Raw genomic sequence first — 26,907 nt, forward strand, 5'->3', positions numbered from 1 at the left:
TTGCTTGTTTAGCCATCAGTGCTTTGTCTTGCTTTCCCTGCCATTACGCAGCATTGTTCCCTTTATTTGTCAATAAAGCACACTCGTGATCTCCTCGCGCTTGCCTGTTACAGCCTAATGTAGCAAAACGGTTGCCGTTTTCCAAGTTGCGTTTCCGTTATTAAGCTTATTAATTTGCCGTTAAGGACAATCAAGCGGAAATTCTCTTAGAAACTGGTTTGTTTCTCCGGACGACTGTCGGAGCTACGCCTGTTATTCACTGCCTTACAAAAAATTAAATTCTGAGGCATTTTCGGTTTCGTAATGTTTGCTTCTGCTTAAACTACGATAATATTTCTTGATACAGCATTCACGTATTTCGATTTTTCTATTAGTCCGATAAATAACTAAACACAAACAGCAAATTCACCAAAAGCACTAAGACACACTCAATCGACAGAAATCTCCTACGCCACTGGAAGTTTTGCGTTGGACCCGTTTCTGAAATATCGTCGCACCATCTGAATTTTTAACAATCAAGTGTCGTCCGTATTGTCGACTGCCGTTTTCTAATGCCTGCTTTTCACCGGAGGACAAGTTTTCCGGAAACGTAAGACATATTATTTAACGGTGCTTATTTGGTTGATAACCGTGATGCGGGATCCGTTGATCTCGGCCACCGTCCACAGAGTTCCATTTGTAATCGGCACGAAATATTGTGCCCACAATGTATCACCACGGTAGATCTGCACCATGGCCTGCGAGTTAGCCAGATTCCACTCTGGCCATTTGGAAGCCGGGTTTGGCTTCATCGCATCCGCTTCATAGACTTCTATGCGGTAAACACCCGGCAGCTGTTTCCGAATAAGGACGCTGCCGAATACCGTGTCCATATAGTCGTAGACCATCAGTTTGTCCGCGCTAACAGTTGAATTCACTCCCACTTCCGCACCTTGGTCACTGCTGTCCCGCAGCCGACCGGTAATCCGCAGTTTAACATCGTACGTTGCCAGTCCTTGGGTCATGTACGAACTACAGGAATAAATAAATAAATATTCATACATAAAATTACCCTGTCGCAGTTTATTGACGTAGCTCATACCTGGCCAGTCCGTTTGCTCGAAGGATGATTCTAATGCCTCCCTTTGAGAACTCTGGTGTCATCCCCCAGTCACGAAGACTATCGCGTCCAGGTACTATTGTCACAGTAAACGGCGGCGCGGTGAACGCAGATAAGCTCTCAGGTGCCTTCACTGTGGCTGTGTAATGTCCTCCCGGGAGTGCCACTGACCACGTGCTGTTAATTGTAGTGGTTGTGTTGGCCACAATAGGGCCCGTGTAGTTGTTCACTCCCGCTCGCAGTTGAATTTTGATTCCTGAAACCGAAATATTACCGATATTGCTAATTAAACGTATGATGCCTCCTGTTTTGCCGGTTCCTTTAAATTGGTCCGGAATAAACAGTAGTGGTTCCATGAAAATCTCGCCGTCTAAGCTGAGCAAGTGGCTGAAGTTGCGTAGTATGATTGGAGTGTATGATGATCCTGAGTATCCAGAGGTTTCGAAAAGGATGCTGTAGCCCGTGGTTCGTGGGAGACTCAACGTAAATTCACCTGATTTATAGGTGGTTGTTACGCTCGATTGATTGAAAGGTTGGTCGTTGGCGTCGCGAAGGGTCACCGTGATGCGCGAATTCGAGAATGCCCACAGATTGTCAGCTCGACGACATTGCCAGTGGACGATGGCCGTTTCGTTCGCAGAGCGACCGATCGCGTCATCTGTATAACATCACTCGTTTTAATGATCACCTCTCCAAAAGCAGCGAAGAACGATTACTCTGTATTTAACTCGCATGATCATATAATCCTGCACCTAATAAATATTTGGTAATATTATTAAATTTAGTAATCTGGAAAAATGGATTTTGTCCGAAAATCTAAAACTGGTACCGCGGAAAACCCAAATAGCTATAAAACGATGCGCGATTGTAAATCTATGATGGTATCTTCGCCTACCGAATGTAGAGGATTTGTTTGCAAAAACCGGTGGCGTTTCAGTACCAGACAATCTTTTTCCGGTATTCGATGCAGACGGAGTTGCAGTGTCAGACACGCTTTTACCGAGATTCGCGGTGACCGTATATTGGTAGCTGCTGTTCACGAAGTCGATAGACCCAATGCAAAAGGGCAGGTTCATGTTGAGTAGGTCTAAGCTGATGACATACACTGGAAACGGTTTAGGAAGTATCCGATCTCCGTTCCAGTAAATTCCGCTGCTAGCAGATTTAAATTCATCCAAAGCTTCTGTTAGATTCTGCGAATCTCTGGATCTTATGGAGTCATTTCGGTTGTTGGCAGCACTGCTTTCCTCTAAAGTCTTCTTCAGCCATGCCTTTCCATTGCCTAAAACACTTTCCAGACGTCGTGCCTTTCGATCCGGTCTTTCGCTCTCGTCCCAATACAACGCCTCCCACATGGCATTATCGAGTTCTGCAGTCGTTGTTGAGTAATGAGGAAACCGGAAATAGGTTCGATTTATTACTTTTTCTACATCGTCAGCAACCACGATCGCATTCCTCCCGAGGGTGTGCTGAATAGCGTCCCCGACAAATACTCGAACAAAATTCCTAAAATCATCGGGGCGCATTACAGTGTAGTTCCGGACGGCGGATTGCACCATAACGCTGTTGGTTATAGCGCTGAAAGGACCTTTCCTGTCAAAACATAGTTCCGATGGAAATGGCTCCTGGATAGCGAACGTCACGAACAAATGTGAGGCAAAACTAGCGCTGTCCGTTTGAATCGCCATCTTGGTATCGTTACAAGCAGCCGGTGTAGGACAGCGGATGCATAACGAGACTGCTGGTGGCATGCCGGCGATCGGCTGCCATGAACTGTTCTTTATGCCCCGTGTGAAACCGTTCGGAGAGTATTCCGCCTGAGCAAATTTGAAGGGAAGCGGAAAAATCGCGGTTTGTGGATCCTGAGTGCTCCTGACAAAGTTCTGAATAGCTGCTAAGTATGGCTTATCCCAGAGTTTTACTTCTACAAAGAGGCAGTTGGCGCCGTTTTCTGTGTTGAGCATGATTTCCGTGGCATCTGGGAGTAGAGTGACGGCCGGTGCGTAATACAGCACTGTTTGCAATGTCGGTGAAGTTACATTGAAAATCTGTATCTGGAAGCTGCCATAGGGAATGGAGAAACTCGGTGCAGTCAGGTTGAGGAGTCGGCCTGCAACCACAATGCGTGAGAATTTCTTTGAACTTTTCAAGACATCGTTATGCGGTCAATTTATATTTTATGCTATACTCGTAACAAAGTGTGTACAACGTACAGATACATTTACGTACCACAAGAAGCCATGCCAAAGGAAAGGCAAATCAGCAGCATCAGGTATCTGAATTTATGCATTATTAGTATATGAATTAAGCGAGTAAAAGTAGCAAACAGTAACAAAAAAGCTTATCTGTATTGACAACGTGGATCAGTGCTATAGCCGTCAAGTCAAAGTCACTATCGGTCTGCTAAGCTTTATACCGGAACAATCCAGGCCCTTGAGTTTTGAACAGTCACACGTATAATATTAGGCCAGACATTGCTTAATTGTTAGCTATTTTTGCCTCAAGCTTATGTCGCGCGGTAGCTGTTTTACGGATTCAGGATTTTACGCAACATTCAACACTGCGCTAGTTTGCCGATGGCTAGCAGTCACATAAAACTTTAGTGATAAGCGTTCCCGTACACAGTTTTCTGTTTATTGTAAAGGTAGGCAGCTAACCCAATATATGCTGGGATCAAAATCTAGCGTGGGTCAAAATCTAGCCCAATTGCAACCTGAATTTTAAAAGCAGTCATACAAATTCCGGTACATGAAATTACAGCAAAAGCCGCTATACTGCGTTACGCTGGCAGAGGTCGAACGGTTTTTCGGGATGGGCTTTACAAGCCGGTCTGGACAATTAGCACGAAAGAAAGCAGCGAAAAATATAAATTCACGGGTTACTCCAAACTACATAGTACGTAGTACGACACGCCGCACAACATTTTTAACAGGTTACATGCATTTGGTATAGCTGGTGCATGCTAAATATTCAAGAACATTAGTACGGTATTAACGAACAACAATAACCGTAATCGCCTAGAGTAGTGGTTGGTGGTTAGACCTTACACGACAGTCGGTCCAAGGCGATCTAGCTGCGGAGCACAGTTTTCCATTGCGACAACTGTAGTATATTGACCATCATTCAAAGCGCTAACCGTACGCTCGGTCTGCACTAGCTGTACCTTTACGTGTTGAATGTCCGGAGAGTCTTGTAGCACGGACAGCTTCACTCGTTTCTGGATGCAAGAACGGTCAGCAGTGTCCTTTATAAAATGCGACTGACCGTAAGGAAGGCAGTAATTCTTCTCCCAGGCCATAGGCGTATACTCATAATGATTTGTCTGTCAGACCGACTCAGACGCATCAAAGTACGGGCATCATCTCACACAGAAATCAAATTTGGTAGTATTCGTACTAACCAGGGTAAGGACTGTTGACCAGGTAAAAACACACGTTATTGGAAGCTACGACCAGCAGCTCATCGCCAAATACATTGTGAGATCACTGCAATATTATGTGTAATGTGATTACTAATTTGCAAATTCAAGTAAAACTGTAAAGAAAACATGCAACTGCAGTGAAATAGTTTGTATGCTAGTATCGGGAAGAAAACGCTAATTTATGCGCGCACTATCTAGTTTCTGAGATTTGGCTAAGCAGAACGTACGATAATCTATAACATGACTCGCTCCGTCTCGCGCTTTAGTGCCACTACTTCAAGTCTGTGGTCGCCAGTTTTTAACAAGCCGGTCCGTCGATGTCAAATGTTATTACGCTACTTCCGCGATTTGCTGAAGAGTTACTGTATCGACCTGCGTAAATTTGACCAGGGTGTGTTTTATTTATTGGAGAAGAGTACCAGCACCGTGCGTGCTGCTTTACTCCGGTTATGTTTGTTTGCGCATTTTTCCCAGGACTTTTCGAATCTGTAGCGCATTTACTGCTTCCTGTCGTCAACATGCGCTGGTTGCAGAATGCCTGCAGATCCAGTTGACCGTGAGCGATCTTAGTAGTGTTTACAGTGTTACAAATAAATGTCGATACTTCCGGGTTGTTCCAGCGTAGCGCTTGACTGCGGCGCGCCGCAACCCTTCGAGGCATTTTCCTGCACTAACGATAATATACTATTCTAACCTAATCAATTTTTCGGAGCTGAATTCCGCTTACGTGTTTCCAGCGCGAATAAAAAATCTATCGGTCGCACGATTTCAAGGACTGTCTAGACAAATGCGAGTAAAACGCGGAAAATGGTGCCTGCACTGCCACTCAAACGATGACGAGCCAGCTGTTGTTATGCAACACACAGCTACCTCGTAACAAAATCACGCAGCAGTCTGCAGACTTCGGCAATCGGTAAGGTTCTACTGTATTCGAGTAGATACCGGTACTTAGTCATGATATTGCAAGTACTGACACATACAGTATTACGGCGGTGGTACACTAAGATAATTAATTTCATAAACGGCTGTCATTGTTCATTGACAAGACTAATTTATTGAGCGACGGTAAAAGCGCGCATTGCTGCGCAAAATACTAAAAATACCTAATTAATTACACAGCTGCGTCAGGCTTGAGGCAGAATCAGCTAATCTACTAGCGACAGTCATATAAATAACAAATGCGAGAGATAATGGTCTGGTGACTGGATCGATCTGATAGACGCTGAAGTTGTAACGCTAATACACTGATAATTCGTGGTATTTTTTTCCCCTTTTTTGGTAATCTTCTCGCTCATAACACTATTAATTTAATACTGTATTCGTATCATATGTTAATGATGCACAAAGTCGGATACCGTCTGCTGCTGTTTTGCCTTTGCTTTGGCACGGCTTATTGTGGTACGTGAATGTTGTAAAATTGGCGTATACATTTTAAAATGCATCTTGCAAGTATGGGCGGCTGGTAAATTTTCATCAGAACCATATCGGGAAACTTAAAATACGACTTACGAGTACTGACAGGCGCGGGTTTGTCTAATAACTCTCATTATGGTGGCAAACTGTATGCAGCTGTGTAGATTTTTATCGGTTTTGGCTTATTCTGTATTCTAGAGGTAATTTTGTAGTGCCAATTGCTGGCATATTTGTAGCATCAGTTGGTGACATACGCAGATATGACATACCAGTCTAGATTGTCTGAATGAGCTTTAACCCAAACTTTTAGTGGCAAAGCCGATGTTCACATGGAACAACCGCTTATTTTTAGAGCTAACTACAGATAAGAAACCGGTTTTCGCCCAGCTTAATTTGTACGTATTAACATGCCTGTGTACGGTATGAGCACGAATTCACCTGGTTGCGCTTGAAGCGACATTAATATGTGGCGGGAATCAAGTATTTACCTTAAATGTTAATAATCATACAAATTATCATACAAATTTTTTCGAAAGTTCGACTTATGTAAGTTGCAGCTGCTCCAGTTTCGCTGAACCTGACCGCGCCGAGCTTCTCCGTTCCCTACGGCAACTTCCGAACTCCCATCTTCTTTGACCCTGCCCCGGCGCCCACGCGCCCTGTACTGTATTACCCACCGGCCGCCACTTTCCTCCCGGATGCGACAGAAATCATTCTCGACAAGGAAAGCGGGACCAACTGCGTCTTTGTCACAATAAAATTGTGGGATGAGGATTATCTGTCGGCTGCTGAAGACTTCGTCCAGAAATGCTGGACAGATAAAGAGACCACCATTTCGCTGATCCCCTTCACATGGATCTCGGTGGAATACTCGCTGAACAACGCAACCAGAAAAGCTGATAACAGTTCGTGGCAGCCGATGAGCGCACCCATGCCGCCAACGGTAGCGCTGTGCGTCCCTTGCTCCGCCCCGGCGGCATGCAACGAAACCAGGACTGCGATTCAAAGCGACAGCGCCCGTTTCGCGTCACATTTATCCGTGTCATTCGCCACTCAGACGCCAGGTGACAGCAGCGTCCAGACACATTATACGGTCACGGCGAATACCGGGAAAAATGTATCGGACACTGTAGCGCCACTGGACTGCGCCAACACAGCCTTTAAACCAGGTAAGCGAAATCATGGCTCATGCATGGTATCCGTGTACCGGCACTTCGGCTTGTCGTGAGAAAACGTTGATCTTTCTACCAAATTTTGAAGTTTCTAATATTATCAATTACAGAATTACAGCTTAGGGCTAAAAAGACGCATAATTCCACCCACAGCATTCCGAACGCATGCAGCCGCCGCTGTACGACTTAGCTAAAATATCCGGTTGTCGTACAAGTGCACATGCTTACGGGTATCTGGGTATGGAGTTATGCGTCTTTTTAGTGCTAAGCTGTAGTTGTCAGTTATTTATAGGTTGTCAAACTATGTTATTTTTATTAGCTTTTGCGTTGCTCCTTATACGAAACGTCGTTTGTTGTTGTACAGATGTCCCGTTGGAGCGTCTCCTACCCGAAATGGTCACCGTCCATTGGCAGAGTCGCCGAGCAAACAATCTGTGGGCCTTTTCCGATTCAGTTATCAGGGTTACACTTCTCGGCGCCGACAACCAACCATTTAACAAGACGAACGTGACAACTAGCCATCTCACGGGTGAATTCACGCTGACCCTCCCACGCACCGCAAACTACAGCATCCTTTTCGAAACCTCTGGATTCTCTGGCATATCATATGCTCCAATCATTCTGCGCAACTTTACCCACCTGTTTAACTTAAGCAGCGAAATTTTCATGGAACCGCTCCTCTTTATTGACAGGAATTTTACGGGAAGCGGAAAAGCCGGAGGAGCCATTCGCCTGGTTAATACTAGTGGTGCTTACTCTGCTTCCGGAATTGAAGTTCAGCTGCGCGCTGGGTTGAACAACTTTACGGGTCCTGTGGCGGCTACCACAACAAGTAAAAATGGAACGTGGTCCGTGACGCTTCCGGCAGGACTCTACACAGCTACAGTAACGGACCCTAACGGCAATTTCACGGCACCACCGTTTACCGTGGTACCGGGAAGCGAAAGCCTTCGCGACTGGGCGATGACACCACAGTTTGCTAAAGGAGACATTAGAATCGTCTTGCGAGGAACCGGATTTGCGGTTAGCGGCAACTTCGGTCCGTACGATCTTAAGTTATCGGTTTCCGGGCCACTGCAGAATAACACTAGCCAGCGTGCAGAGGTGCGCGGGAATGCCACTGCCAGCGCGGACAATTTGATGGTCTACGACTATGTGGACCGGATATTTGGAAGCGTACTGATCCGGAAACAGCTGCCCGGTGTTTACCGCATCCAGGTCTATGAAGCCGATGCGATACTGCCGAAACCGACGACCCGCTTCCCGGAATGGAATCTGGCCAACTCGCAGTCCATGGTGGAGGTGTACCGGGGTGACCTGTTATGGGCGCAGTATTTCGTGCCGATTAAAAGCGGGAATACGTGGACTGTGGCCGAAATTAACGGTACGCAAATCAATGCCGTCAACGACATGCAGACCGTCCCCCATGAGCCTACTAAAGCGTTGCAGGCAGGTCCCCCGCCAGCTGTTCTGGAGTTTCGTTAACGTCAACGGATCTTACTGCTATCAACGAAAGGAACACCGTTAGAAAGTTCTGCGGCCATCGGAGAAAACCCGTGCTTCCGATGAAAAAGATGCATTACAACGTGTAATCATACTGCACATTGCATAACAATCCATAATCAAGCAGCGTCACAGAGCCAGATTTTTATATTATGAAAAACGTCTAGCTGTTTGTCATCTCAAAATAAACACCCACCGAACAAATTTTCTCGCTGTGGATACTCATTCAACAGAGCACTAAAAGCTGTGCTAAAATTAAGAACATTTGAAATGCCACGACGTCTCTTAGCGGTTGTTGCTGCAATCGCGCTTTACCTCAGGAACCGGCTGCTGCACGCACAAACGCTTTTTTCGCCAATGCATATAGGATTAATCATTTGGCTAGAGAATGGTTTTCATTTATGTACCTTTACCGGTATACCAAAAATTGCTTTGAAGCGGGCGAAAGGGAAGGTTTATTAAGCGCAAGTGCACGAACTGGTATTCAGGATTTAATCGTGCACCGAGCCATATTCCTTGATAAGCGTAGCCGCAATGCTTTTAATAGCTACCCAGTAGCTACGTATTAAACTATTGTTACTTCGCCTAATTTCATTAGTAGGTTAACAAACCGCTGCGCCTGCACGGACATCATGTAATTTTACTGGAAATAATTTCTATTTTCCTATTATTATTCTGTATCTACGAGTTTAGTTTCTATTTTATTGATTGATTTGCATGTCTAACATGTTGTCGACCGGTTAAAAGTTCCATTTCAGACGAAAGTCTTATAAGTACAAATCGTACAAACTGTGTTACTTTCGAATTACGCAGCGTAAAATGTAACAAAATGACGCATCCAAAGGATAATTATTGAGAAACCGTGTTTCGAGAGGTAGGCAGTTTATTGAAATAATTTGTTTCGTTACCGCATCCGTGCATTTCTACTTAGTGCTTTGCAAAATTTGTGTACCATTGGAGACAGAGTTATCCGGAACTTAATTCCATAACTGGCCAGTTAAGGCAAAAGCTTGTAAATCCGCAGTGTGGTGGGTAAACCACAGCGTTCTTGTGATCGAGGTTACGAAAACCCTCGGTGTCCCATTTGTCCTTGCCGGCATTATAGACGTAAGCAGTTTGAGAACTCTCATTCGCCGACGGACCGCTCCACATGTAAATCCGGTTGTTCAGTACGAACGCACAGGAGCCCTTTCTGCTTTGAGGAAGGTCACTTATATCCAGGATAATTTGCTTGCTCAAGTCAAGAGACTGACAAGATTTGGTTGACCAGTCGAACATCCACAAGGAAGAGATGCCGCCCAGCATGTAAACCTTCTCATTGATCACCACCGCTTCGAAATCAGTCTTAGTGAGGAAACGCCGCTGTGAATCGGGCCAATGATGCCACTCATCAGTAACTGTATCGAAATATTCCATCCACATTTTGGTCGTCGTCACTGGAGCTGCGTACACGGCATCAGCAGTGTGTGATTCGCAACCAAGATACACTACGCGCAGACCGCATCGAAGTGCACAGTTAATGTCACGAAACCTAAAAAAGTAAGAGATCATGGCCGAGGAAAAGAATTTTGTAAACTCTCCTTACTCAGACGTCCGAAGAGTGCGCGAAGATAAACTTGGTCCTCCAAATTCTGCGATGCTTTCGTTAGAAAGATATCCTACTTTGAAAGATTGATCGTTACCATCTATGAAATAAATTTTACTGCCAATCGCCACCGGGTGCTGGATTAGCACTTCAACATCGGCTAAAACGATGGAACGCCATGAATTCCGAACAGGATTCCATGATATGGTCTCTAGTGCGGACGTACCAGTTTCCCAGATTTGGCAGATCACCTCGTCGTCCACAACAGTGAAAAACCGTGAAAAATGCTTCTGGCACAGATCGTCCGGTACTGGAATGCGGCGCACGGTTCGGCTAATCGGGTCCACTAACTGCGCGAGCAATTTAGAAGGTTTATGAACATCTATTTCCCGGTCACACAGCACAATGGCTACTTCCTGTACTTCTGGGTTCGGTTTTGCCTTCTTCGCTAGTTCCTTCAGGAGAAAACACAATTTCGACGCCGAGATCCTGCGTTGAGTGGCGATGCATAGGCAGCCGCGAATGCAGCCAGCGAATTCGAACGGGATCGTTTCCGGCACGAACGGCTGATAACCTTTGTTAATAATCCACGAAACATACTCGGCATCGTCAGAAGCAGCATTGACGCGCGCGCCGTCTCCACCAGTATCAATCAAACCTCTTTCTTGTGTTCCAGTAATACGCTGGGCAATTTCCAGTATAACGCAGCCTAAACTCCAGATATCCGTTTTGCGGCCGGGACTCTCCTGCCCCCTCGGCTCACCGCGGAGCGTCGCAAATTTCTTCAGCATTTCCGGCGACATGTAGCGCTCAGTGCCGCGTATATGGGTGATGTCGCCTGGACAAGTGGTGTCTTGCTTCATCTGCAGACGATCGTCCAGATCACCAATTAACAAGCGTTTTCGATCCTCATCCAGCTTCTCCACGAGAATATTTGCTGGCTTTATATCGGCGTGAATAATGCCGTTTTCATGGAGAAACTTCGTTCCTTCGGAGATATCTAACGAATAGCGGAGAGCCGTCGAAAGGTCAATTAAAACCGCTGCTTCTTTCAGTCGTTGCAATAGGGTAGCCAAATCGCCTGCGAATCAGTTTAAAAGTAAGCCAATACCTGAGAAATCATTACCAGACCTCAATATCCGAGAAGTCGAAGATTGCCTTATATACTGTAGCTAAGAAACTTAGCCAAGAATCCTAATAACATTGACGTTAGGTAAGGTTATTAGCGCCGTCATAAACTGCTTCCACAACCTTACCTTCAAAATAATCCATCATTAGTTCAACTCTTGCCCCAAGGACGGTCCTAGTAATGGCAATCTTGTGGTACGCCACTAGAAATGTGTTTCTCAAAGTGATCAGCTGTTGTAGACTCTGACGAATCCCTTCATAACGCTGCGGATTAACCAAAACTTCTTGTTCTGAATTCAGAATAATAAGTTTCACAGCCACTGTTTCGTATCCTTCGTAGTCGCCCGCCACGGTTATAGTCGTTCGGTAAACGCTGCCAAAGGAGCCTGATCCAATAATATGATCGGTATCAAGCGGTGAGTATTCACAATTACTGCCGAATGTTTCGGTTTTTACTGTCATTAGACGTCCGGACTCCATTATATCATCAAGCGAGCGTTCCGGGATTAAGTCACCTATGTACCTGTTCCGGCAACTCTACATGCAGTATAATTATGCTGATCACTGAAAGCCACCAGTTAAATGCCTTCTTCGCTCGGGAATCTGAATCAGCTATGTGAGGTTAAAATTCTGCCCTCAATGGAGATTAGCCCTCGCAAACAAACTATTTGTGTAATTCTTGTAACCGAATTAAGAAATCCTAAAGGTGGAGCAATCACCCAGTGTTACATTATAATAATGATGTGGAAAACTGGTTTGCTTCTGCAAAGTGGGTTGCGCGTGCTTACCACCTCGTTTTACCAGGCTATCGTGCCACTGTGTAATCACAAATTAGGAACTCGTTAAAGACAACAACAATAGATTAGATTATGCAAATATGTGCCTACGTTAACAACTAAATGAAGATCCTTGCAAATAATTGCGGAAGGTCGATGGTCGCACGGTTTCTTTTCTGATAATTTCTGTATTTCGCATAATTTGAGCCACGTAATTCGTAAACGTTTAACCATCAAATGCGCTTTTATTTTCATACGGACGTTACGGCAATCAGACATCATGCATAAAACCGCACATTCTGATCTGATCCACCACACTTTGGTTAAGAACCTTTGCATGGCGGCCACCCCGATCTGGTGGCATTGGGCCATTGGCTAGATTGCATAAGAAAGGATGAGAAACCGAAAATTTTTAGAAGTTTTTGTAAACAATAAGAGCAATGAAATAAGGTAGCGTAAGAGCAGATTTGACGGTGTTGCGCAGTTAACGTGTGGAGGAGGAGCGAAAATAAAAGCTCAGTTCCAGATAATACTGTACCAGAGCAGTTCCAATCGTAAAGTTGAGCAGTGGAAAAGAAGCGGCTTTCCCTTTCTGCCGACCTCGTTAACAAATTAATAGACACGCAGTGTCATGCACCAAATACTGTATGTATTTTACAAGGAGGCGGAACAAAGCAACCATCAACCGAAAAATTGTGGTTCTGTTTTCATTTCGAGGAGGAAGAAGTCCCATGACCGCACGAATTATTCTTGCACCGTACTCATGTCGTTTATAGCCCTTATACGTAATCCATTGATTTCAGCAACAGTCCACATATTCCCGTCTTTAATCGGCACGAAATACTGCCCCCACAATGTTTCGCCACGGTAGATTTCCACCAATGACCGCGAGTTGGACAGATTCCATTCGGAATCCGGCTTCGACTGCATCGCATTCAATTCATACACTTGTATTCGATAGACACCGGGCAGCTGTTTTCGTATAAAAACGCTGCCGAATATCGTGTCCATGTGACTGTAGACCATTAACCCGTCCGCACTCACTGTGGTGTTTCCTTGCGTCTCCGCAAGCTGGGTGCCGTTAGGCCCGGAAACCCGCAAATAAACATTGTACAAGTTCAACCCGGTTCCTCGCAAAATGATTCGGACATCTCCGTTTAATAACTTTGGGGTCACTGCCCAGTCACGAAAGCTATCGCGTCCGGGTACTAGTGCCGCAGTGAAGGGCGGTGCTGTGTAGTCATCATCGGGTTTTGTTGCTAGAGCTGTGTATAGTCCCCCTGGAAGCGTCACAGACCACGTTCCATTCGTAGTTGTGGTGGTGTTCGCCAGCAGTGGACCCGTACAGTTGTTCAATCCCGCTCGCAGTTGTACTTGTATTCCTGAAGCTGAAAAAGCACCGCTGGTATTGACCAGACGTACCGTTCCTCCTGTTGCCCCGAATCCGTTGAGCTCCTTGGAAATAAACAGAAGGGGTTCCAGGAAAATCTCCTGGCCGAGACTAAACAAATGCGAGAAGTTCCGCAAAACGACGGGATGGTATTCGAACGCTTCGAAGAGGATGCTGTAGCCAGTGGTTCGTGGTATGATCATCGTGAATTCGTCGGAAAGGTCCGTTGTTGTCACGACCCGCTGATCGAATGCTCGGTCGTTAGCGTCTCGTAACGTCACCATGATGTCTTTGGAGAAAGCCATCCGCCTCAGTTTATCCGCCCATCGACACTGACAATGGACGATGGCCATTGCGACACCTATTCGGTCGATTTCCGCATCTATATAACAGCAAAAGTCAGAGTTACTGTAGGCGTAAAAGACAACTGAAAACGATGTCTACGGAGTCAAATATTTTGACTTCGCGCCTATTTCGGCTACTCGTAGCCACGCAATATTTAAGCGACCAGGCACTTTGAAGTTTAAAATTAATTATGATCAATAGGCGGTCGATATACTATAGTCTCAAGTCTTAACCGCGAGTGATTTCGACGCGAAATTATAAAATGGAATTATGGAATCGATAAAAATGCAAGAAAGGCCGAATCAGTTAAAATCAGCGATATAGGCAAATACCGAAGCTTAAGATCAATCACTGTGCCGTTTTGTGTACCTATTTTACCAACTCGATCTGTAGAAACCAGAGCCGGTTCATCGCGAGGCGAAGTGCGCGGTATATTGGCGCTGACAGTGTAATTGGTATTGCTGTTTGTGATGTGAATGATCCCACTGCACAACGGCTTTTTTTGGCGAAACGCTTCTAAACTAACACGGTAAACTGGAAACGGTTTGATTAATACCCGATCGCCGCTCCAGTAAAATCCGCTGGTCGACGATCGTACTTCCTCAAACGCTTTGGCCAAAGACTGGGAATTCTCGGATCGTAACGAATCATTGCGACTGTCTGCACCACTGCTTTCCTCTAGCGTCTTCTGCAGCCAGGCGTTTCCATTGCCCAAAATATTCTGAAGTCGTCGTGCTTTTTCATCCGGCCTCTCGTCGTCCTCCCAATAAAGCTCCTCCCACATGGCGCCGGTGAAGTTAGCGGTTGTTGTCGCATTATACGGAATCAGGGTATATGTTTGGCTTATTAGTTTGTCTACTTCATCAGCGTCCACGAACTCATTCGTCCCCAGATTTTGTTCAACGCCATTCTCGACAAATGCTTGCACGAAGCTTTTATAATCGCTCGGACGCATGAACATATAGTTTTGTACGGCGGAACGCTCGATTATGCTGTCCGAAATGGCGTTGTAAGGAAGAAGTTTTTTGTCGATACAAAACGGAACTTTACGTGAAACTGGTGCCTGGGTGGCGAAGGAGACGAGCAAGTGCGAGGCAAAACGGGCGCTGTCCTTTTGAACGACTGCTTTAGTTTCGTTGCAAGCATTCGGTGTGGGACAGCGGATGCACACTGACACTGTTGGCGGCATGCTGGCGATCGGCTGCCATGTACTGTTTTTGATACTTCGAGTGAGGCCAGTCGCTGAGTACTCCACCAGCATCCATTTGAAGGGGATCGGAGAAATCACGGTCTGTGGATCCTGCGTACGCCCTGTGACAAAGTCTTGGATACTCGACAAAAACGGCTTATCCCACAATTTTATTTCGATGAAGAGGCAGTTGATTCCACTTTCGGCGTTGAGCATGATTTCCGTGGCATCTGGGAGAAGAGTGGTGGCCGGTGCGTAATAGAAAACTGGATGCGATGCTGACGAAGTCGTATTAAAAATTTGAATCTGGAAGTTGTCGTAGGGAATGGAGAAACTCGGTACGGTGAGATCGAGCCAGGCTGAAACCACACCGTGCAAAGAAATTACATTCATTTTAACAAGCGTACCGTGACCTTGTTGCTAACTTGTTGCTCATCCAACTTCAGTTTTGTTTCTTTCCGTCAAAAGCACGGGACGATTTAAATGTCCAACAAAATCTGAGCTTCTAATCCGGTGTTTTCATCAATGTGATTGTTGCGATTTGCAAATATCTGCATTGGTGACTTTACATCCTATTCCGGTTTACACAACAAGAAGCTCTCTCCACAACTCTAACTGATTACGCGGAACTGGAATGCTGTAGCACCATTTCTATGTAATGCATAACAGTTGTTATTGCCCTTCAATTTCTACTACAGGAATTCTCGAATAAATTTTTTGAAACTTAAAGTATGATTTATACTGTTTGCCGGCCCGTCTATGAGACGACATTTACAACAAACTTGCCAGTCAACGATTGAAACGCATATTATAATCATACACTGCGACATTAATGCAAAATGTCCAGCACGTACTTGAAAATAAATCTTTCGTACCTCGCTTTTTCTCATATTCCGGTTAACTTTGAGTGTGTGGTTTTATATTTCGGTCACCAGGTAGTTAAATTTCCTGACAAAATTTAGTTCACAGGGATCATTAGTTGTTACAAAAACGGCTTCTCTTATAAAATTTGAACGTAAACATCAGTTAATTTCTATGTAATATTAATTTTATGGACCCCTGAATCGTGTGAGGGTTGGGCGGGCTTGCTCAGCGAACTGCAAACTGACGGGTGTCTAGAGGCAGTGCGATCAGCAGATGTTTCATATAGTGCGCCACAAGTGCGGTCTAACCAGTGACAGGTGACCGAAATATGAAAACATACACTCAAAGAGACCGGAATATGAGAAAAAGCGAAGCATATATATTATGTATTTGCATGATACCCGTTTTAATGACAAATACATACCACAGCGACTCATGTCAAGGGAAAGACAAAGCAGCAGCAAAAACCCGACGTTGTGCATTGTTAACATGCGAAACAAATTATGCGAAATGAATGAAAAACAAGTGTATCGCGAAGTACGAGTACCAAAGTCGGTGATGTTGCAGTATTCTCACTATTCACGTATGTTTTGAGCTTTAGAGCGGAACAATCCACACACGTGTTTTCTCACAACCGTTATTTATATACACATTAGGCCGGATATTACTACGAGTATATTGCCTCCAGCATACGACAGCTCCGTTGCGGTTTTGCGGAATGCAGGATTTTGCTTCGTAGCACTGCACCTGATTGTCGACGGTTGGCTGTTCAATGAAATCTTAGCTATTAAACAGCAGCAGCCGTTTTATTTTTCGATTTCCAGGGCCTCTGGCGGCCGTAATAATTAAATAAAACTTAATGTTCGCGGTATGTAGGTAGGACGTACATAATGACGGTCTGTCCGTCCTTCCGGTTGCCGCTGGCAGTGCCGCAGTGGCGTGTTATTATCATTAGTTAAGAACATCATTTCCGTTAGTTAGCCGTTTCCACGTTTTTTTTTTAATTTTACAAAAAGCCCTTCGAGTCTTTTATCCTTCGAAATCTTTTACTGGCGCTTTATACACATATAACCGAAATTATCTATGCCGTTTGTACAGTATGATGACATCTTCTTTATTTCTTCAACTTCATTAAAATTGTCTGCTAATTATATGCTTTACAAAGAAACGATCATAAATAATCGGAATTTGAACTGTAGCAATATCTCGGTAAATGTCCTCAGAAAACGGGACATCTGCCTTTCTAACCGGAAATTTCCTTGTGATTCAAGGTGTCTTATTAATTTTGATGACATTTTACTTTTTTCTTTAACTCTGATGTAATTCAGAGTTAAGTTTTAGGAAATTTCACGAGTCATCTAATGATTGTTGTTACGGCCGTGCAAAATTTTTTCTATTACAAAGGCTGCCTTTGCGCAAAAAGCACCCATCTGCATTCCTATCTCGCTAGCGCGCGACAAATTCAGCAGCGATCGCTGACGGAAGCAGTGGCATTTCAGCCGCTGCTTTTTAAACCTTTTGAATAATAACACAATTTTAGTACGGTATGTTATAATTGTTATAGCATTAATATCTGCTGCGAGGAAATGTCTGCACCTGGTGTTCCTTTTGCAAATACTCAGAAAACAGCAAATTGAGAAAAGGAATTTTTAATGCGCAAAACTTAAATCGTACGCGCAACACCTAGAACGAAATTCCGTTATATGACACTATAGCTTTACCGATGGGCGATAGTCACAAAATTAATAATATTTAACGGTGCTCATTTTATTGATCCCAGTGAGGCGCGATCCGTCGATTTCGGCAACCGTCCAAGTATTTCCACTAGTAAGCGGTACAAAATACTGCCCCCACAATGTATCGCCCCGGTAGATCTCCACCATGGCCTGCCCGTAGTCCAGATTTGAATTCGGTTTAAAGGTAACCGGTTTTGGCTGTATTGCAGTGGTATCCTGGACTTGTATACGATAGACACCGGACAGTTGCTTGCGGATCAGGACGCTACCGAAGATCCGGTCCATGTAATCGTAGACCATGAGTTTGTCCGCGCTAATAGTGATATTTTGGCGCACCTCGGCACGTTGGCTGGAGCTGTTCTGCAGCGGCCCGGAGACCACCAGTTTCATGTCAACCGGACCGAATTGGTCGCGAAGTAGCTGCAATCCGGTCCCTCGCAAGATAATTCTGATGTCTCCCTTGGCAAACTGTGGTGTTAGCGCCCAGTCCCGCAGGTTATTCCATCCTCCAGGTACCGCGAGAACAGTGAACGGTGGACCGGTGAATTTGTCACCAGTCTTTGATGCCGTATATACGGCGGTCGCCGTGTAGTGACCTCCCGGGAGCGCCGCTGACCAAGTACCATTTGCAGTGGTGGTCGTGGCAGCCGCAACAGGACCCGTGACGTTGTTCAGTCCAGCTCGCAGCTGGACTTGAACTCCTGAAACGGAATAAGCACCGCAAGGATTGACCAGGCGTACAGTTCCTGCGGCGTTGCCAATCCCCTTCAAACTCTCTCGAATAAACAGCAGTGGCTCCATGAACACTTCGCTGCCTAAGGTGAGCTTATGGGTGAAGTTTCGCAGTATGATTGGAGTATATTTAAAGCCTGCGTATCCAGAGGTTTCGAAACGGATGCTAAAATCCTTGTTTCGAGGTAGTCTTAGCGTGAAATCTCCTAAGCCGTAAGTGGTCGTCACGTTAGTCGTATTGAAAGGCTGGTCGTTGGCACCGAGAAGTGTCACCACGATGACTGATTCGGTCATAGCATACAGATTGTCGGCTCGGCGAGCCTGCCAGTGGGCGGTGATCAAGTCGGCCGGGGCTTCTGTACAATTGTATATAAGGGGCGAAAGTAAACGCGTTCCACCGTTCCCCTGTACTGCTGCCGTCAGCCGCCTGGAGTGTGACGTTACGGCAGTACGTATGGTTAAATCTGGCGCGGTACGTAAGCGCCATGTTCAGCCACAACGTCAAACTCCAGTCGGGTGACGGCAGCAGTACAGGGGAACGGTGGAACACGTTTACTTTTGCCCCCTGTATATCATATTATTATGTAATATATGTACTAGTATACGTCTTAATAACGAACAGTCAAAAAAGCTAACAGATGAATTATACGAGTTACGCGTACACGCAAAAGTAAAAAAATTCGTGTATGTACACGAATTTAGTACCACATACCGGATCACTTCCCTTAACAGCAAAAGATTATGACACGTATATGATCTGCTGAGTTTCGTATACCTGGTTCAGAGAACGGGTTGACGCAAACCGGTAGCGTTTCAAAGTCCGATGCATTTCTACCAGTGTCCGCGATTACTTTTGGGGCTGCAATAAAAGCAGAAGAGAAATTACATTAGATGCGCTTTTAAAGGAAATTCTACACGATATCTTAATAGACAGCAGTTAGGTACAAGTACTCGTATTTCATTTCCGCCACCAATTATTAGTGTCGCTTTGAGCGGTAGTATGTGATTTCGTATTCACGCAGACAATACCCTTGTTGCAACAAAGTACACATGTATACAAGCATGCGGCGCGAAAATGTAAGAAATCTGCACCGCATACTGTTTGCCGGCTTAATTAAGGCGGACGTACGAGTATAATCGTTCTGTATATACAGGACAACGACACGCTGCAACATACGTCATGCGAAGAAATAAAATCTTGACCTAACACGAAACGATTTCTGCAACATCCACGTACCATAGTACGCCAAAGCCAAGGACAGGCAAACCAGCAGTGGGCGGCAGTCGAATTGGTGCATTATTATGGTAATAATGTGCAAGAAGATTTGCAAGAAATGATAAAGGTGACAAGGATTACTGACGGCGTTGGCGTTGCAACACCAGTAATCGTTATCATGTGAGCTGTTAAAACGTCTGTAAACATAAGCTAATTTAATCACTAATTTACTTACTTATATAATATACGAGTAAATTAGCCAGTTTTGCCTTAAGCGGGACGCAGCTGTGTAATCAAGTACTTTAGACGGAACTAAGAATTTTACAGCACTTTTACCGTCGTTCAATAAAGCTTCCCAATGAACAGCGACAGTCATTATTTTAAGAAATTAATTATCGTGGCATACCACCACCATAATGCTTTGTTAATTATAATTGCCGGCAGTGGTTGCAGTATGACTAGCTGTGTCTAATTTGAGTAGAGCCTTACCGCCGGTTGCAGTAATCTACAGCTTATCCCGAGGTAAGTTACGTATTGCATAACGGCAGCTTCCTTATTGCCGTTTGAATGACAGTGTAGACACCATTTTCCAGGTTTTTCTCCAATTTGTCTAGAAAGCCCCTAGACGCAGCTGACAGGCAAGCGATACGGCGGAACAATCCGGAAGTATCGGCAGTTATTGGCAAATACTGCAGACAACGGTGAAAAAATTACAGACATTTGAGTCTGCATGTATTCCGCAACCAGCACATGTTGCCGTACCGTGCTTATTGATATTGTAGATATATCTAAATTTCTAAAATGCCTGGATTCTACGTCTCTGCACTTATTGCGGGGAACACATATGTGGCATTTTTTGTGTGCTCTTTACTGGAGTAGTAGCATATTTTACAAAGCATTTGCAGAACTTGAGATGAAATAATTTGGAACCAAACTATTTTGACAGAAATAAGCAAAAACAAACCAGTTTCGCACTTTCCATCAAACCAAGCTAACGCATTTAAAGGCGGTGCATGAAAAGGTTATACGGAGCTTGTTCCTGAAGAGTTCTAGCTTGGGTATTCCTGGTTCCCGAGTTCCAGACCGTTTCACTTATTCCACCTGAGTTTTTACTGAGACAGCTGAGACAGAGTTTGCGTACCGACTAAACATTACAGGCACGGAAAGAGTAAAGATCGTTTATCATACCTTAACCGGTGCAAACTCTTATACACTACAGAGATCTGGTTTATATTAATTATATTCGCTTCGGTGTGTTTTACTGCTTTTTTTTGTTGTTGTTTTCTCGGATGAAGATTTATGGTTTGGTTTGACATTTCATAAAACTACGTTTACTCGATTTTGTGTTTCCGATTTCCGATTGCATTACCTCGTTCACACATTCATGTTTATAGCGGCACCCCTAGCACATGGCTGCAGTGCATCGGTTTCTTGGACGAGTGTGCTGTAGACATCAGAATATAAACTTATAAAGCCAGAAACCGAACAATAACGACGTCACCTACATCTACATGCTGTGCTTGAACGCAGCCCGGATGCTAAGTATACGAAGTCAGAAATAAAAAATTAAAAAATGTTACTTCAAACAGAAATGAATATTACTTTAAGCGGATTAACCGAAATCGACTTAAGATAAGACTCGCTTCGCGCAGCGACTTAAATACCTACTAAAACTGGCTCGGCTTCCTTGAAAACGGGTATTTGTTTCAGGATCGCAACCGCCAATTTTCTCAAAATACTGTCAACTAAGGATAATATGTAGGTTAAGGTGTTACAGACTTCCTCAGTTAAGCATTTGCCAGATTTGCTTATAAAAATTACTGCAGCGAATTGCGTAAGTACTAATGCTAAGTAAGTAATGACAAGAGTATGGAAAAGCGCGCCAGATGCGTGTGTGCAGCTTTGTTCTGTTTGGGCTGTTGTCGTTTATACTTTTTTCCGTCCTTTTCAGAATCGGCAGCACAGCTTGGTGTCTCCAACATTTTTTGGCTGCAAAATACTTGCCGCTTAATTGTCTGTGAGTTATCCTGTGAAAGACTGCACCAGAGCCGCACTAGCACAAACGGAATGACATATGACCAAGAAATATCTGGACATCAACCAGGATTATTCGTTCTGGCCGCTGGGCAGGCCTCCTGTAGACTACTCTCACCAGAAGCCAAAGACAACAAAACTTAGCAAAGGCATTTTTAATGCGAAAAACAACAAGACAGAAATATAACACTAGAAACACACAGAAGGAAATTACACGACACTACCGGGATAAAAAATACTCCCAACGAGCAGAACATCAAAAATCTGACCAATTAGTAAATAAAATTACGTGTTTATCGTCAATCGTTGAAGTGCTTGCATCAGCTGCATGCCACCGGAGGGATGAGTTTTCCCGATGGCAACAGAATTATTTTGCAGTGCTCATTTCGTTGATGACAGTGAGGCGCTTTCCGCTGATTTCGGCAACCGTCCAAGTATTCCCACTACTAAGCGGCACAAAATACTGCGCCCACAGTGCATCGCCACGGTAGATCTCTACCATGCACTGCGAGTTGGCTAGATTCATATCCGCCCTATAGGTAACCGGTTTTGCCTGCAGTGCATCGGTTTCCTGGACAAATATACGATAGACACCGGGCAGCTGCTTCTTGATAAGGACGCTGCCAAATATCCGGTCCATGTAATCGTAGACCATGAGTTTGTCCGCACTGGTAGTGGCATTACCGCGCACCTCGGCACGTTGGGTGGGGCTGTTCTGCAGCGGCCCCTTGACCAGCAGTTTAAGATCATACGAACCGTATTTGTCGTGAGCTACCAATCCGGTTCCTCGCAAGATAATTCTGAGGTCTCCCTTGGCAAACTGTGGTGTTATCGCCCAATCACGCAGGTGATCCACTCCTGGTATTGCTAGCACGGTGAATGGCGGACCCGTGAATTTGGCATCCGTCTTCGGTGTTGTATATACAGCAGTCGCTGTGTAATGTCCTCCCGGGAGCACCGCTGACCACGAGCCATTTGTAGTAGTTGTATTAGCCGCAACGGGACCCGTAACGTTGTTCAGTCCAGCTCGCAGTTGTACTTGAATTTCTGACACGGAATAAGCCCCGCTGGTATTGACCAGACGTACGATTCCTGCTGCTTTGCCACTCCCCTTCAAGAACGTTGGAAAAAACAGCAGTGGTTCCATGAAAACGTCGCTGCCTAAGTTGAGCAAGTGGCTAAAGTTGCGCAGTACGACTGGGCCATACGAAAACCCCGCGTATCCAGAGGTTTCGAAAAGGATGCTGTAGTCATTGGCTCGGGGTAGTCTTAGCGTAAACTCTCCTACGCCAGGTGTGGTAGTTACGTTAGTCTGATTGAAAGGTTGGTCGTTAGTGCCGCGAAGTGTCACTGCGATAACTGAATCGGTAATAGCGTACAGATTGTCGGCTCGGCGAGTCTGCCAATGGACGGTGACCATTTGGACACCAGGGCGGTCGAACGGACCATCTATACAAAAGCACACGTCTAAATAATGAGCAGTGCAGAAGCTTATATCATAGATAACATCATAGATACTAATTGACAATGAACAATTCATTTGAAAATTTTTGACTCAGGTGAAAACAAGGGGTGTGCCTTGTACGCAGCCAGCAGCCTTATAGAAAAAGAGAATGCTAGAGCAAGCGCATTGTGCACACAATCACTTTTATTACAGTAAGTTTAAGTCAAAAATTAAAAAAATGGACTGGCAAGTTTCAACATCTTAATGAATACTGTGGTCATTGGTGAAAGGTAAAGATTCTATTATTAAAAGCAGAAGGGGAAATGTACGGGTGAAAGGACACGATCCGCTCTAATTTGACATACCTGGGTCAGAGTTTATATTGGCGCAACCCGGTGGCGCTACAAAGTCCGATGCACTTCTATCCATGTCTGCGGTGACTTTAGGGGCTGCAACACCTTTACATTAGGCGGGCTTTTAAAGAGAAATGGCCAGCACATATTTAATTTCCGCCACATATTATAAGATGCGGGTGGTTTTTAAAGGTCGCTCACCGCTCACTACCGTATGTACCGTAAACTAGCACTATAATCTAACAGCATAATAATGACAGTAATAATAATTAAAAATATTATGAAATCTGCACCGCGTACAGTTTGCCGGCTTAACTAACCAGGGCACATAGAGAGGCTACAAATTCGTCTTTTGTAGAGAGTTAGATTACTACCATGGTATACATGTACAGAAGAAAATGTTTATACTGGGGTAGAATTCTAACTTTCTACAAAAGATGAGATTTTTCTGAATTTGGAGCCTCCCTATGAGCCCTGGTAAGACATACTGTACAGTCACGAGAAAAACAATGTTAGAAACTTGCACCAAACGAATTTACACCATCTACTTACCATAATAAGCAAAGCCAAGAGAGAAGCAAAACAGCAGTGGGCGGCTGTTGAATTGATGCATCGTTAATGCATGTACTGAATACTCGAGAAAATTTGCAGGCGATTATAGGATAGGGACCACCAATTGTCAACGTCGTTGGCGTTAAAGCATCAGAATTCAAACTTTTATCCCGGAAAGATCCAGGCTCTACAATCATGTGTTCTCACAATTGTTAATTTGCTTATTTATATAATATGTAAGTAAATTTGCTAGTTTTGCCTCAAGCATTCGCAGGACGCAGCTCTCTAATTAGGTACTTTATACAAAATTTTACACAGCACTTTTACCGTCGCTCAATAAATCTTCTCGACAAACAATGACAGTAATTGAAGAAATTAATTATCGTGGCGTACCGCCACGCCAATTAATTATAATCGTTGGCAGTCGTCGCATTATGACTATCGGTGTCTATGACTCGAGTAGTGCTTACCGGTTATTGTAGTCTGCAGACTGATGCGTGATTCTATTCCCAGGTAAGCTATGGATTGTACTGTATAACTACTGTACACTTTACTACAGCCTTACTCATTGCCGTTTGAGTGGCAGTGTAGACATAGTTTTCGGGATAACTCCAATTATTCTACAAAGTCCCTCGATGCGGCCGGCAGCTAACCATAAATGCTAAGTCGGGACAACCCGGAAGTATCGGTTCTATAATGAACCGTCTAAAAAAACCTACATGGCATATTGTGCAGTGTTTACTGGGGGAATTAGCCGCATTTTGCGAAACATTTGCAAAATTTGGGTCGAAAATATTTCAGAACAAGCAGCTGTGGCAAAAATTATGGCCAGTAATAAGTAAAAAAAGCAGTTTCGCACTCGTCAGTAAACAAAGCTAACGCATCTAAAAGCGGTGCCTGAAAAGGTAGTGCACGGAGTGAAAGGGTATGAGAGGTTGTGAATGGAGTGAAGCCTAAATTTTTGAACTGATATTTGTTACTGATACCGATAGAAGTATTCATACAACCACACCCTGTCGCAGTCACGGACTGTAGCAATACCCTAAAAAAGATCCTTGCAGGTCTTTCATCCCAGTGACTATATCAACGCCCTGTAACCCGCCGTATGTTTGGCATACTGACGAATTTCAGATTTAACCTTTGTCCAGGCTTCGAAATATACTATTTTTCTGCTTGTACCAACCTTTTACTAACCGGTTTTTCGCCCCGATGCGGTTTGTACGACTGTTCTAAAGATTAATTGAGTGACTGATTACGTTATTTACTTGCGATAACTAGCCTGAATATGCTAAACCGGTGGCAGCAGTAAATACAGGTATAACGCTCAAAAACCTGTACATGCGTTACGAAAACTGTTAAAACCATCACCAAAAAATACTCGCACTGCAACTACTGATGTCGCCTTTGACCTATGTAGTGCTTACCACTTTCTTTAGTACAATTTTATGTTGAATGTTGTAGTTGAGGGACGCTCCAGTTTTCGCAATGGCCGTCAGAATTATTGAACGGTGTTCGTTTCGCTGATAGCGATGCTTGACTTCGGCCACCGTCCGAGCAAGGTCACTGTTACTCGACACGAAATACCGCGCCCACAATGTATCGCCCCGCTACCGTGGCGCTACATTGCGGATGCGATGTTCCGTGCCGATCACCACGATGGAATGCGAGTTGACCAGATTCCGTTCCGGCCTACAGAAAACCGGTTACCTTGTGCCAGAGTGGTCGGCTGTGAGCTCCCAGCGGGCAGACGATGGATCGCCTGATCGAGCTGCCGAGCCGCTCTCTACTGCCGATCTCCATTCATCGATTACTCCGATTAATCATGACGTATGATTCATTATTTTTATGATTCATTGTGACGACTATGCGTGTTGGATGAATCTTCAGCGATCTGGCTTTACATTCGCTTGGGTGTGTTTTTTGTCGTTTTTTCGATGTTGTTTTCAAGATGGTGATTTATCTTTTGGTTTGATATCTAACATAATCACGTTTTGTTCAGTGTTGTGTTTCCGATTGCGTTATCTTGCTCGCACATTGATGTTGTTCATACCCGCACCCCTAGCACCAGAATAAAACGCATCGGTTTTCTGGACAAGCGTACGATAGACATTAGATTAAAAGGGAGAAATCGAAAGGTAACGGTGCGACCCACACCTAAAAATAGCTCGGACACAAGTTTACGTAGTCAGAAATAAATATAAAAAATGTTATTCCAAACAAAAGTGATTGGTATTTCCAGTAGATTATCTGGTAGGTTGAAAATATGACTCGCTCCGTGCAGCGCCTTAACAATGTACCATAATTGTCTCAGATTCCTTGGGAAAAACGTATGGTCTTAAATTCCTCGGTTAAGCATTACCAAATTTGTTTTAACAAATTACTGTAGCGAATTGCGTAAGTACTGATAAGAGTATGGAAAAAGGCGCGAGATGCATGTTGTCTGCTTTGTTCTGTTTGCGCTGTTGACAAATGTTTTTGCTTTTTTCTATGCATTTCACAATCGGCAGCACAGCTTTGTGCCACCAACATTTGTTGAATACGTGCAAGGCCCCATAATTGTCTATAAATGATCCTTTGAAAGTCTGCAGGACTACTGTTAAATGTCGACACTTCCGGATTGTTCCGTCGTAGTGCGGTTGGCTGCCAGCCGCGTCTAGGGGCCTTCTAGAACAATTGGCATAAAACGCGGAAAATAGTGCCGGCACTGCCAGTCATTCAGCAGCAAGCAACCTGTTGTTACACAATACACAGCTACCCTCGTAACTGATCACGCACCAGTCTGCAGACTACGATAACCGGTAAGGCACTACTCGAGTAGACACCGGTATTCATAATATTATTACAGTCACTACCGGCAGCAATAATTAACAAGGTATTACGGTGGCGGTGCGCCATAACAATAAATTTCCTAGACGGCCGTCATTGTTCATTGGCAGGATTCATTGAGCGACGGCG

At 44.5% G+C, this 26,907-nt stretch overlaps 6 protein-coding genes across 8 annotated transcripts; 1 reads left to right on the forward strand and 5 right to left on the reverse strand.

Annotated features, from left to right (window-relative positions):
- Window positions 1-323: 323 nt before the first annotated feature.
- Window positions 324-3,512, reverse strand: LOC129600561 (uncharacterized). Its single transcript, XM_055499118.1, has 4 exons — window positions 3,329-3,512; window positions 1,995-3,209; window positions 1,082-1,757; window positions 324-1,011 (listed from the first exon to the last, which is right to left on the reverse strand). Exons 1-4 carry the CDS (start codon window positions 3,387-3,389, stop codon window positions 600-602), a joined length of 2,364 nt encoding a protein of 787 aa, XP_055355093.1. The 5' UTR covers window positions 3,390-3,512; the 3' UTR covers window positions 324-599.
- Window positions 3,513-5,738: 2,226 nt separating this feature from the next.
- LOC129600567 (uncharacterized) lies at window positions 5,739-8,792 on the forward strand. 2 transcript variants are annotated; one of them, XM_055499129.1, is made up of 3 exons: window positions 5,739-5,918; window positions 6,485-7,102; window positions 7,470-8,792. In XM_055499129.1, the coding sequence occupies exons 1-3, from the start codon at window positions 5,849-5,851 to the stop codon at window positions 8,588-8,590; spliced, it is 1,809 nt and encodes a 602-aa protein (XP_055355104.1). In that variant the 5' UTR covers window positions 5,739-5,848; the 3' UTR covers window positions 8,591-8,792. The 2 variants fall into 2 exon arrangements, with proteins under 2 accessions (XP_055355104.1, XP_055355105.1); XM_055499130.1 differs by having other exon boundaries at window positions 6,491-7,102.
- A 555-nt stretch (window positions 8,793-9,347) lies between these two features.
- LOC129600560 (uncharacterized) lies at window positions 9,348-12,069 on the reverse strand. Its single transcript, XM_055499117.1, has 3 exons — window positions 11,450-12,069; window positions 10,194-11,274; window positions 9,348-10,139 (listed from the first exon to the last, which is right to left on the reverse strand). The coding sequence occupies exons 1-3, from the start codon at window positions 11,799-11,801 to the stop codon at window positions 9,575-9,577; spliced, it is 1,998 nt and encodes a 665-aa protein (XP_055355092.1). The 5' UTR covers window positions 11,802-12,069; the 3' UTR covers window positions 9,348-9,574.
- A 274-nt stretch (window positions 12,070-12,343) lies between these two features.
- On the reverse strand, window positions 12,344-16,454 carry LOC129600568 (uncharacterized). 2 transcript variants are annotated; one of them, XM_055499132.1, is made up of 4 exons: window positions 16,310-16,454; window positions 15,447-15,672; window positions 14,202-15,380; window positions 12,344-13,869 (listed from the first exon to the last, which is right to left on the reverse strand). In XM_055499132.1, exons 3-4 carry the CDS (start codon window positions 15,235-15,237, stop codon window positions 12,842-12,844), a joined length of 2,064 nt encoding a protein of 687 aa, XP_055355107.1. In that variant the 5' UTR covers window positions 15,238-15,380; window positions 15,447-15,672; window positions 16,310-16,454; the 3' UTR covers window positions 12,344-12,841. The 2 variants fall into 2 exon arrangements, with proteins under 2 accessions (XP_055355107.1, XP_055355106.1); XM_055499131.1 differs by lacking the exon at window positions 15,447-15,672.
- Window positions 16,455-17,444: 990 nt separating this feature from the next.
- LOC129600563 (uncharacterized) lies at window positions 17,445-20,004 on the reverse strand. The gene is made up of 4 exons (XM_055499120.1): window positions 19,906-20,004; window positions 19,591-19,766; window positions 19,129-19,212; window positions 17,445-18,709 (listed from the first exon to the last, which is right to left on the reverse strand). Exons 2-4 carry the CDS (start codon window positions 19,649-19,651, stop codon window positions 17,628-17,630), a joined length of 1,227 nt encoding a protein of 408 aa, XP_055355095.1. The 5' UTR covers window positions 19,652-19,766; window positions 19,906-20,004; the 3' UTR covers window positions 17,445-17,627.
- A 1,966-nt stretch (window positions 20,005-21,970) lies between these two features.
- On the reverse strand, window positions 21,971-24,130 carry LOC129600576 (uncharacterized). Its single transcript, XM_055499142.1, has 3 exons — window positions 23,953-24,130; window positions 23,413-23,496; window positions 21,971-23,052 (listed from the first exon to the last, which is right to left on the reverse strand). The coding sequence occupies exons 1-3, from the start codon at window positions 24,011-24,013 to the stop codon at window positions 21,971-21,973; spliced, it is 1,227 nt and encodes a 408-aa protein (XP_055355117.1). The 5' UTR covers window positions 24,014-24,130.
- Between the last annotated feature and the right edge of the window lie 2,777 nt (window positions 24,131-26,907).

The sequence above is a fragment of the Paramacrobiotus metropolitanus genome, unplaced genomic scaffold (assembly GCF_019649055.1).
Source record: "Paramacrobiotus metropolitanus isolate TYO unplaced genomic scaffold, Prichtersi_v1.0 Parri_scaffold0000183, whole genome shotgun sequence".
Lineage (NCBI taxonomy): Eukaryota > Metazoa > Tardigrada > Eutardigrada > Parachela > Macrobiotidae > Paramacrobiotus > Paramacrobiotus metropolitanus.